A 12,441-nucleotide genomic window follows, 5' to 3' on the forward strand; every position below is an offset into this window, starting at 1 on the left:
TTTAAATCTGTGTATTCCTCCAAAGCTCAGTTGTCCCGAGTCTGCACAACTCTGCCAGGACCTAGGATCAAGGGTGACACTCAAGTGTTTTAGTACCATATCTCTTGACACAATGATGAAAATAATCATGGCCTCTAAACCTTCAAGCTGCATACTGGACCCTATTCCAACTAAACTACTGAAAGAGCTGCTTCCTGTGCTTGGCCCTCCTATGTTGAACATAATAAACGGCTCTCTATCCACCGGATGTGTACCAAACTCACTGAAAGTGGCAGTAATAAAGCCTCTTGAAAAAGCCAAACCTTGACCCAGAAAATATAAAAAACTATCGGCCTATATCGAATCTCCCATTCATCTCAACATTTTTGAAAAAGCTGTTGTCACTGCCTTCCTGAAGACAATGTATACGAAATGCTTCAGTCTGGTTTTAGACCCCATCATAGCACTGAGACCGCACTTGTGAAGGTGGTAAATTACCTTTTAATGGGGTCAGACCGAGGCTCTGCATCTGTCTTCGTGCTCCTAGACCTTAGTGCTGCATTTGATACCATCGATCACCACATTCTTTTGGAGAGATTGGAAACCCAAATTGGTCTACACGGACAAGTTCTGGCCTGGTTTAGATCTTATCTGTCGGAAAGATATCAGTTTGTCTCTGTGAATGGTTTGTGCTGTGACAAATCAACTGTAAATTTCGGTGTTCCTCAAGGTTCCGTTTTAGGACCACTATTGGTTTCACTATATATTTTACCTCTTGGGGATGTCATTCGAAAACATAATGTTAACTTTCACTGCTATGCGGATGACACACAGTTGTACATTTCAATGAAACATGGTGAAGCCCCAAAATTGCTCTGGACCCTGATCTCTCTTTTGACGAACATATCAAGATTGTTTCAAGGACAGCTTTTTTTCCATCTGCGTAACATTGCAAAGATCAGAAATGTTCTGTCAAAAATTGAGGCAGAAAAATGTATCCTTGCTTTTGTTACTTCTAGGTTAGACTACTGCAATGGTCTACTTTCCGGCTACCCGGATAAAGCACTAAATAAACTTCAGTTAGTGCTAAATACAGCTGCTAGAATCCTGACTAGAACAAAAACATTTGATCATATTACTCCAGTGCTAGCCTCCCTACACTGGCTTCCTGTTAAGGCAAGGGCTGATTAACCTCTCTGGGACATGTGGGACGCTAGATACACTTCTCATTAATCCAACCACATTGTCCTATTTCAAAAGGGCTTTACGGCGAAAGCATAACATAAGATTATGTTAGGACAGCGCCTAAACAAGAAAAACCACACAGCCATTTTCCAAGCAAGGAGAGGCGTCACAAAAAACAGAAATACAGCTAAAATTAATCACTAACCTTTGATGATCTTCATCAGATGACACTCCCAGGACTCAATGTTACACAATACATGTATGTTTTGTTCGATAAAGTTATTATTTCTATCCATAAACCCCATTTTACATTGGCGCGTAATGTTCAGAAAATGTATTGCCTCCAAAACTACCGGTGAATGAGCACATCAATTTACAAAAATACTCATAAAAAAAAAAAAAAAAAGATAAAATTTACAACAGTTATTGAAAGAATTATAGATACACTTCTCCTTAATGCAACTGCTGTGTCAGATTTCAAAATAGCTTTACGGCGAAAGCACATTGTTCAATATTCTGAGTACAGAACTCAGCCATCAAAGCAAGCTTTACAGTTACCCGCCAAGTTCTGGAGTCAACTAAACTCAGAAATAGTATTATAAATCTTCACTTACCTTTGCTGATCTTCGTCGGAATGCTCTCCCAGGACTCCCACAAGAAATGTTCATTTTGTTCGATAAACTCCTTATTTATGTCCAAATACCTCCGTTTTGTTCGCGCGTTCAGATCACTAATCCAAAGGCATAATGCGTGAGCGCAAAACCCGAGACGAAAAGTCAAATAGTTCCATTACCGTTCGTAAAAACAATCCTTAGGGTCTTTTTAACATAAATCTTCAATAATATTCCAACCGGACAATAGCGTATTCATTACAGAGGAAAAAGAAGGAACGGCGCGCCTGTGTGCCTGCGCAGTAAACAACTCGTTGGTCTCAGGCTTGAGACAGCTCTTATTCTCTTCCCAGTAACAGTAGAAGCATGAAACAAGGTTCTAAAGACTGCTGACATCTAGTGGAAGCCTTAGGAAGTGCAAAATGACCCCACAGACACTGTAGTTTGGAAAGGCAATAAGTTGAAAAACTACAAACCACTTCCTGGTTGGATTTTTTCTCAGGTTTTTGCCTGCCATATGAGTTCTGTTATACTCACAGACATCATTCAAACAGTTGTAGAAACTTCAGAGTGTTTTCTATCCAAATCTACTAATAATATGCATATCCTACCTTCTGGGCCCGAATAGCAGGCAGTTTAATTTGGGCACGTTATTCATCTGAATTTCCGAATACTGCCTCTGTCACGAAGAAGTTAAGGTTTTACTGCTAACCTACAAAGCAATACATGGGCTTGCCCCTACCTAGCTTTCCGATTTGGTCCTGCCGTACATACCTACACGTACACTACGGTCACAAGACGCAGGCCTCCTAATTGTCCCTAGAATTTCTAAGCAAACAGCTGGAGGCAGGGCTTTCTCCTTTAGAGCTCAATTTTTATGGAATGGTCTGCCTACCCATGTGAGAGACGTAGACTCGGTCTCAACCTTTAAGTCTTTATTGAAGACTCATCTCTTCAGTAGGTCCAATGATTGAGTGTAGTCTGGCCCAGGAGTGTGAAGGTGAACGGAAAGGCACTGGAGCAACGAACCGCCCTTGCTGTCTCTGCCTAGCCGGTTCCCCTCTCTCCACTGGGATTCTCTGCCTCTAACCCTATTACAGGGGCCGAGTCACTGGATTACTGGTGCTCTTCCATGCCGTCCCTAGGAGGGGTGCGTCACTTGAGTGGGTTGAGTCACTGACGTGGTCTTCCTGTCTGGGTTGGCGCCCCCTCTTGGGTTGTGACGTGGCGGAGATCTTTGTGGGCTATACTCGGCCTTGTCTCAGGATGGTATGTTGGTGGTTGAAGATATCCCTCTAGTGGTGTGGGGGCTGTGCTTTGGCAAAGTGAGTGGGGTTATATCCTGCCTGTTTGGCCCTGTCCGGGGGTATCATTTGATGGGACCACAGTATCTCCTGACCCCTCCTGTATCAGCCTCCAGTATTTACGCTGCAGTAGTTTATGTATCGGGGGGCTAGGGTCAGTCTGTTATATCTGGATTATTTCTCCTGTCTTATCCGGTGACCTGTGTGAATTTAAGTATGCTCTCTCTAATTCTCTTTCTTTCTTTCTTTCTTTCTTTCTTTCTTTCTTTCTTTCTTTCTTTCTTTCTTTCTTTCTTTCTTTCTTTCTTTCTTTCTTTCTTTCTTTCTCTCTCTCTCTCTCGGAGGACCTGAGCCCTAGGACCATGCCTCAGGACTAACTGGCATGATGACTCCTTGTTGCCCCCAGTCCACCTAGCCGTGCTGCTGCTCCAGTTTCAACTGTTCTGCCTGCGGCTATGGAACCTGTTCGCTGTGATTACTATTATTTGACCATGCTGGTCATTTATGAACATCTTGGCCATGTTCTGTTATAATCTCCACCCGGCACAGCCAGAAGAAGACTGGCCACCCCTCATAGCCTGGTTCCTCTCTAGGTTTCTTCCTAGGTTTTGGCCTTTCTAGGGAGTTTTTCCTAGCCACTGTGCTTCTATACCTGCATTGCTTGCTGTTTGGGGTTTTAGGCTGGGTTTCTGTACAGCACTTTGATATATCAGCTGATGTAAGAAGGGCTATATAAATAAATTTGATTTGATTCACAGTAAATGCACGCCAGAAGTTGCACAGAATTTTCACAATGTTCAAGTTTGTGCTCAGCAGACCTGAAATTTGCTCAGTGGCAAAAAATGTTTGAGGGAACATTGTTAAGGACTGAACCATACCTTAGCCGGGCTGGCGGTGCGTTTTCTCTTGGCGGGGCTGGCCTGACAGTCAGTGTGGCTGGGATGGGGGGAAACGTGCGTTTGGCCCTGGCCTCCCTCACCATCCTGGTGGGACTTAGACGCCTGGGGGAGAGGCGGGTTATGGGGGAGAGAGGGCGGAGGATTATTGGGAGAGGCAGGAAAGGAGGGGGGAGGATGGTTCTGTTACTATGTGTAGAGGGTTTGGACTAAGAACAGAACCCACAACCCCGACAACAACCTTATTGATACATCTAATCACAAATCTCAGAGCCAACAGTGTGTGTGACAGTCTTGTCTTTTTTTCTTGGCAGGAGGAATGAGATGAATTTGATATGAAACGTAAGGAACTTAAATATTTGGGTTACCACCGTTTGCCATCAAACCTTTGGTGCCAAGGTAGTTTTAATGTCAAACGGTCGTCCAAGAAAAAAAATATATGGCAGGCAAGTTGAGAATTCATCAGATATCATTCAGAGTCACTAACATATAACAATTCCATATCAGAAGTTTCCATTCATTCTGTGCATGTCATATCAAACAGAGTTGATGGGTGAGTGAGAGTAGCATTGACTGATGACTTGTACTGTTGTATTAGGAACCACACAGAGAATTTACTCTACTAAATCTATTATATGTGAGGTTAGTGTTAGTGAGGGCGATTCTCGTCTCAACTCCTTCGCTTTTTCTGCACTGATGCAAATGTTTCTAGACAGATGAATGCAATTATTGCCTGTGGGCATCCACTGTATTTCACCTATCCTGAGTTTTCCAATCAGTGCCAATGAGAGGAGAGAAAAGGAGAAGACTATTGAGATGCACCAGGACAGGACAGGTTAGGCAGTAGTAGTAGTAAGGGTTTGTTAGCTGGGTGTTATCGGTCTCTAGTGGTCTCACCTGCTGCTGCGGTGTCTGTGACCCTGGGCTGCCTGCTGCAGTGTTCAGGCCCCCCTGTCTGGAGGTGAGCTCAGCAGGGATGGGCAGGCTCCACGCCTCCTCAATACTAGGAAGCATTTTAGTACCCTTCCCCCCCGCAAGACTACCTGGCTGAGGGTTACACAACTGAGCCTATAGGAGGAGGAAATGGTGTAAAGACACATTTCAGTACTGGTTTACGGTACGGTAGGACAATCCAGTGACACTACGTACTGAGCACCTTGGAGTATAGTACTGTAATACTTTCTACTAAGTCAATCAGTTATAGTATAGGTACTTGTACAAGAAATACAGCCTCTTCAGAGATGATATAAAGTCAAATGAAAAGAATCACTCAAAGAATGGTCAATGCCATGAGATTGTCTTTACGATTACTGATGAGAATGTGTAGTATCGCATCAATATGAATCAGTGTTCATATATCAATGAGTCAAATCAAAAATCACAGAATTACGTCACAGTCCGTAAAATAAACAACAATAAACAAATGTACAAAATAGAGCTCTTAAAACACTTGCATGATACACCACAACACAACAAAGCACAAAACAACCCAACACACACCACAACGTTTAACAGAAAAGGGCCAGCTGAAATCTTTGGTTACTGGTTGGTTGGTGTGTGCATGTGTGTGTATGTGTGTGTGTGTACATCTCTGCATGTGTATCTCTCCCTCCCTCCCTGCTTACCTGCAGCAGCTTAATGCGGTGTGTGAGGGCGGCGGTGTTAGTGCAGGACTTGCTGCGGGTGGCGTTGATGTAACACTTGATGGCGTCGTGCGGCTGCCCGCAGGATTCATAGAGCGTGCCCAGGTCCATCCAGGCGGCTGCGTGACTGTGGTCCAGCTGCACTGCACAAATGTAGGCCTGCAGTGCATCCATAGGCTGGTTCTGCTGCTGGTACAGCACACTAGGGGAGAGAGGGAGGGAAAGAGGGAGGTAGAGAGGGAGGGAAAGAGGGAGGGAGAGAAAGTAAGAAAGAATGAGTGACGGGGAGAGGGGGGCAGAGTTTTTAGTGTATCCTCTCCCTCGGGTGGCCACACCCAAAGTCTATCCACACTTCACTTGCTTGGGACCTCTAACTCCCTCTCTGCCTCTCCTGTTGCAGTGTGGAGCTGCAGGGTCCCCTAGGGTCCAAACCAGCCCCTTAGAGGGCCCCTGAGCTGCAGTTTCCTTGAGACGATACAGCACCAAGACTGTTCCAATCCTATTGCTATGGCCAACACACACATCCACACACACTCCAGTGTTTCCCCTATATGCATTTAGCATATAGAGGATGGTAAAAAGTTTCAGTGTAAACGTCAACAATTAAAACCAAATATAAAGTATGTTGAAAACACAATATATTTTTTAAATAACATCTTTCAGAACTAAGAATCACCCAAATAAAAACTTGACAGTCAGGGAGAATCTAAAATTCCAAAAATGTCATGTCATGGGGCCCCCATTGATTTATTTATACTGCTTGAAATCACTCAGATAACATAAGAACACGGCATAAGCCATGGAAAAATATGTAGAATTTCAGGAAACTAGCTTTAAAACTGCAAAATTGGGTCTCTGCATCCAAGTGGGCTTCTAAAACTGTGCCACTGGCCACGCCCACAGCCGGCAAGGCCCCCCCAACTTTGCCACCGCTGCTGAAAAAAACCATAGGGGAAACACTGCACTCCTTCAGATTGAGTAATCCTTCATGACTTCTCCAAGGGTCCTACAGCCAGACAGTTGAGTATATGCTGGCTGCAGTGAGTCAGGTCTTACCCTATGGAGCACCAGGTGTCAGCGCTGGCCTCAGACTTGTCAATGGACTGTCTGTAGGAGATAAAGGCATCCTGGACTTTCCCAATACTAGAGTAGCACCTTGAGAGAAACACACATTATGCTTGGTTACTAATCAACATGAACATGAATACAAAGATAAAGTCAGAGAGACATCTCTACATTGGCCGCTTGATTTCCACTGGGTAACACAGCCACAAAGTCAGATGCCACTCCGGTGGGAGAAATCAATATGAGAATATCTCAACACTGGCAGGTAAGTAATACTGTGAAACCCTATCATTCCACGATTGCTGCAGATATATTATGGACATTTTCAGAAATTTCAATGCAAAAAAAAATAGATACAATTTCCATATGTAGCACCTTCCACATGTATTGGATTGGTTAAGCAGTGCAGAAGAGAACCTCCCCCGACAGTTTTTTGTATTCTCGTCAAGACCAGTATGTAGGGGATCAAGTTTCAGGCATTTCTTCCACACATACTACGTTAGGTTAGCACTAGCCCAACCATGTCAACTGTACCCTAATGATCCATAATCAAATAAATCTAAGCCATAATAAAATTGTGTGGATTAGCAGAAAGGCAAACTGAAATAAAAAATAAATACAAATTAGAGCTATTCATCTTTAGGTTTCTGTGTAACAAGAATGAGCTGTCTTCCCAGTGGGAAGACTGATCATTAATCACTGATCAATAATCAGTGCGATCAGAAAGTAGACAATGAAGCTCTGAAACGGCTACTGTCTAGGCCTGTAGAATGTAGAGAAACAGGTGAGACTGGGGCTGAACCCAGTAGAAGAGAACAAGACAAGACTGGTGAGCTTTGATGCCTTATGGGCAGAGTCCTACTCAATACACTGCTGTTGAGCCTTACACACCTGCTGGAGGGTAACTAGAGACAGCAGGAATTCACTATGAAAGAAAATGTCAACAAAAGAAAAGGAAAGCCTCTTACCTGCCGAGGAAGTACCAGGACTGTCCAGAGTTGGGGTCTGCTTCTAGCGACTTCTGCAGACACTGGATGGCATAGCTGTCCTTGGAGCCTTTGTCCCCTAACAGCTCCACTGTATGATGCATCCAGCCTGGAGGAGACCAGACCAGGGGAGTTAGGAGGGTGGAGGATCCAACAACTGCCACCACTAGTCTGGGTGCAGGGCTAGCCTTCTGCTAGCTGGTCAACAGCACCACTAGCTAGCAGCACCCTTCACTTCACTGTCTGCAATAGTAACTCTCACTACCACTGATCCAGCAGGTCTTTCTGCTAGTCTATTACCAAGGCTAGCTAGATCGAATAACAATGGTACAGCTCGAGTGACTAATATTACACTAATATTCACTATACACTGGTATAGTACTACACTGTCAGGCTCAGAGACACTGCTCTGTCTGTCTGGTGTGTAAAAGCACCAGTCTCATAAACGGACCAAATGGCTTGTCTGTCTAGCTTTCTAAAGAAGAGGGAGGGAGAGAGCAGAAAGTGGGAGGGAGGGAGGGAGAAAGGGAGGGAGATTCCTCCTCCATACACACACCAGCCATGTCTTCAAAGGTCTAAACAAGTCCCCCGGGGCTCCCTCCCCTCTCTCCACACACACACACACACACTTCCCTAAGGACAGGCATACACACACTTCCCTAAGGACGGGCATACACACAGACATACACACTTCCCACTCTCTCCCCTCAACACCTGTGGCGAGCCTTGCTGGGAGGTCACCATGACAACCCTGGCAGAGCCGCCGTCAGGGCAGAAAGAGAGAATGGCCGTCAGGACAGAAAGAGAGAATGGCTTTACGACCAAGGAAACATTCTTAACCAAGGAGGATGGCAAGAAAAAAGACAAGAGCTGTGTGTTTGGAGAGGACGACATTGGGGCGGTGTGTGTCTGTGGTTGTGTGTGGTTGTGTGTAGCGTGGGGGTTGGGGTACACAAACTAACACCTCCATGATGAGCTGTTGCATCGGACACTGGAGGATTGGGAGAGACTTGGGAAAACAGGAAAGGGAGCAGAGAAGAAGTGGAGATCTGGGAAAACTGTCCAGCTGGGAATACCGTGCACAACATATCCCAGAACACAATGCATGATGCAACCCTGTGTTATCAACCTTATACACCTGGTTCATATTAGTACCATCAACAACAAATACAAAGTACTATATCTTTAGCAATGCATTTTACACGGTATTTAACCTAGGCTATTTTGAAGGGGCACAAATGTGGCCAGTAACTGACAACTAAATATATCAAACACACCACCTATAGACACTGCTCTACAAAATTCTAGCAACCAATTTCTATAGCTTGAAAAAGATGAGTGTTGCACTTTCCCTTTTGACTATAAAACGTAAAAGACAGCACTTTCATATCGAAACGTTCCAAAAACAAACTACGATACATTTTTCAACATATTCAACAAAATCCAAAGAAAATGAAAAGGTTGTTACGAAAATGACATGACGTCAACAAGTAATGCATTTTCTTTCAACAAATGACAGTCTTTGACATAGTAGTATATACAAGAGAGGCTGAAGGACTTACCCAGTTGTTGCAGTGTAGTAGCCTTCACCTGTGCAGGAAGATTCTCTGTCTGTAGTAAACTCTCATACGCTTCTTTTGCTGCTCTGAATTTCTTCTGCAGAATGACAAGGGGGAAAGAGAGTGATAGAGAGGGGGGTGGGGGAAGAGAGAGAGCGATAGAAGGGTTGATTTAGCCAGAAAGAACGGTCAGTATGTTTTATGGTCTCACTGGTCGGACACAAAGAAGTCTGGACACCTCCTCAGACCAAACCAACAATGTGAGGCCTTTCAGACTGACCACACACACGGCAGGGGGAGGGTCAGTCTGGGACAGGACAGGCCAGACTTAACACGTCGGACAGGTTTTAAGTGGTGTGTGTGTGTATGCGTTAATCTTCCCACCTTCAGTGCAGTTTTTATCTGGGGAAACCTGAGAAGCCACACTGGACAGAGATGTGTTTATTTTTCTAATTGACCTCGAGTCTGATCAAGTTGTGTGTGTGTAGTCTGGAGGTCTCTGTTCTTATCTTCTTTTACTCCATCACTAGAGCGACCTGCCTTCATGTCTGCAGCCTCGAAAGCCCTCGACACACGTGCACGCCCATAAAGCAGTCTGGCCCTGGGCTCTTCCTGTCTGGCCACCATAAAACCCATGTCAGGGTAAACAAAGTCACTATAGGGCAATACACCCAGCACCAGGATCTAATCCACCAACCATTACCACCTCAACACGAGAGATACTGTGTACCCTTTAGGGATGAAACCGTTACCGGTTTCACGATAAACCACGGTAAAATTCCCGACGATTAGTATTACTGTTACAAATGATAAATATCATTAAAACCGTGTTTTATTACCACGGGTTTGAAAAGCTCACGGTAAATACTGTCCAGCATCAACCAAAGTTAGCAACAGTCTGACGCAGGCGCAGCATGCAACGTGGGTTTTGTTTTGTGTGAAAACATGGCGGAAGGCAGTGACAGCGCTCGGGAGATTTTTCAGCCTTCTAAGAGGCCCAAATCTGAACTGTGGTTGTATTTTGGGTTTTACCAGAGTGCTGAGGGAAACTTAATCGAAGATGGTCACCCTGTCTGCAGAACATGCAAAAAATATTATCGCTGAGAAAGGGGGCAACACTTCAAATCACTTGACTCATCTTCGTGACCACCACCCACTCACCACTTTATAGTGAATGCAAGGTAAGTTAACTTTTAGCTCAATGCATGATGTGGGAACTTCGAAATGGCGGAAAATGTCATGGTTTGTCTGTCTAACTTGCTAATAGCTTGTCAATAATGTAAACTGAAGCTTTCAGTGTTACCTACACTTGTAAAAACACTACACTGCTGCTGTATGGGTCGTGTGTCTGCAGACTCTATTCACCCATTGCACACGATAACAGGTTATGTAGTTTAGTCACCCAACCAACATATTCTGTTCCTTTAAAATCCGGCAGACGTCGACTTGGTTGCAAAAGTGTTCCAACAGGAGAAACACTATAGACTCCTATACATTTACATTTACATTTAAGTCATTTAGCAGACGCTCTTATCCAGAGCGACTTACAAAATGGTGCATTCACCTTATGATATCCAGTGGAACAACCACTTTACAATAGTGCATCTAAATATTTTAAGGGGGGGGGGGTTAGAAGGATTACTTTATCCTATCCTAGGTATTCCTTAAAGAGGTGGGGTTTCAGGTGTCTCCGGAAGGTGGTGATTGACTCCGCTGTCCTGGCGTCGTGAGGGAGCTTGTTCCACCATTGGGGTGCCAGAGCAGCAAACAGTTTTGACTGGGCTGAGCGGGAACTGTGCTTCCTCAGAGGTAGGGGGGCCAGCAGGCCAGTGGTGGATGAACGCAGTGCCCTTGTTTGGGTGTAGGGCCTGATCAGAGCCTGAAGGTATGGAGGTGCCGTTCCCTTCACAGCTCCGTAGGCAATCACCATGGTCTTGTAGCGGATGCGAGCTTCAACTGGAAGCCAGTGGAGAGAGCGGAGGAGCGGGGTGACGTGAGAGAACTTGGGAAGGTTGAACACCAGACGGGCTGCGGCGTTCTGGATGAGTTGTAGGGGTTTAATGGCACAGGCAGGGAGCCCAGCCAACAGCGAGTTGCAGTAATCCAGACGGGAGATGACAAGTGCCTGGATTAGGACCTGCGCCGCTTCCTGTGTGAGGCAGGGTCGTACTCTGCGAATGTTGTAGAGCATGAACCTACAGGATCGGGTCACCGCCTTGATGTTAGTGGAGAACCACAGGGTGTTGTCCAGGATCACGCCAAGGTTCTTAGCACTCTAGGAGGAGGACACAAGGGAGTTGTCAACCGTGATGGCGAGATCATGGAACGGGCAGTCCTTCCCCGGGAGGAAGAGCAGCTCCGTCTTGCCGAGGTTCAGCTTGAGCTGGTGATCCGTCATCCACACTGATATGTCTGACAGACATGCAGAGATGCGATTCGCCGCCTGCTTATCAGAAGGGGGAAAGGAGAAGATTAATTGTGTGTCGTCTGCATAGCAATGATAGGAGAGACCATGTGAGGATATGACAGAGCCAAGTGACTTGGTGTATAGCGAGAATAGGAGAGGGCCTAGAACAGAGCCCTGGGGGACACCAGTGGTGAGAGCGCATGGTGCGGAGACAGATTCTCGCCACGCCACCTGGTAGGAGCGACCTGTCAGGTAGGACGCAATCCAAGCGTGGGCCGCGCCGGAGATGCCCAACTCGGAGAGGGTGGAGAGGAGGATCTGATGGTTCACAGTATCAAAGGCAGCAGATAGGTCTAGAAGTATGAGAGCAGAGGAGAGAGAGTTAGCTTTAGCAGTGCGGAGAGCCTCCGTGACACAGAGAAGAGCAGTCTCAGTTGAATGCCCAGTCTTGAAACCTGACTGATTAGGATCAAGGTCATTCTGAGAGAGATAGCAGGAGAGCTGGCCAAGGACGGCACGTTCAAGAGTTTTGGAGAGAAAAGAAAGAAGGGATACTGGTCTGTAGTTGTTGACATCGGAGGGATCGAGTGTAAATCTATACGAGACTCCTGTATTTATGTCAATTGTTGGGCTCATTGCAAATACTATCACTGTCTTCCTAAAGACTCATTTGTATTTATGTAAATTGTGCATGGGGTCATTGCATATACTCAAACGCAACACAGAAGATTGAATGTGTGTGTAAGTGAATAATAAAACACCAATAATAATAATACATTTGCTATTCCCTTACTTACAGAGTGAGC

General features: G+C 45.3%; 1 protein-coding gene across 5 annotated transcripts in view; it reads right to left on the reverse strand.

Annotated features, from left to right (window-relative positions):
• Nucleotides 1-12,441, reverse strand: part of kdm6a (lysine (K)-specific demethylase 6A) — a 104,309-nt gene that overhangs the window by 25,385 nt on the left and 66,483 nt on the right. For all 5 annotated transcript variants that reach the window (XM_014164461.2, XM_014164464.2, XM_014164463.2 and 2 more), the window contains 6 exons: nucleotides 9,232-9,325; nucleotides 7,652-7,778; nucleotides 6,675-6,773; nucleotides 5,601-5,820; nucleotides 4,873-5,043; nucleotides 3,958-4,080 (listed from right to left, as the gene is read on the reverse strand). In XM_014164461.2, coding sequence (XP_014019936.2) covers nucleotides 3,958-4,080; nucleotides 4,873-5,043; nucleotides 5,601-5,820; nucleotides 6,675-6,773; nucleotides 7,652-7,778; nucleotides 9,232-9,325 — 834 coding nt within the window. The remainder of the gene's footprint in view (nucleotides 1-3,957; nucleotides 4,081-4,872; nucleotides 5,044-5,600; nucleotides 5,821-6,674; nucleotides 6,774-7,651; nucleotides 7,779-9,231; nucleotides 9,326-12,441) is intronic.

Source organism: Salmo salar, chromosome ssa21, assembly GCF_905237065.1.
Source record: "Salmo salar chromosome ssa21, Ssal_v3.1, whole genome shotgun sequence".
In the NCBI taxonomy this organism is placed as follows: Eukaryota; Metazoa; Chordata; class Actinopteri; order Salmoniformes; family Salmonidae; genus Salmo; species Salmo salar.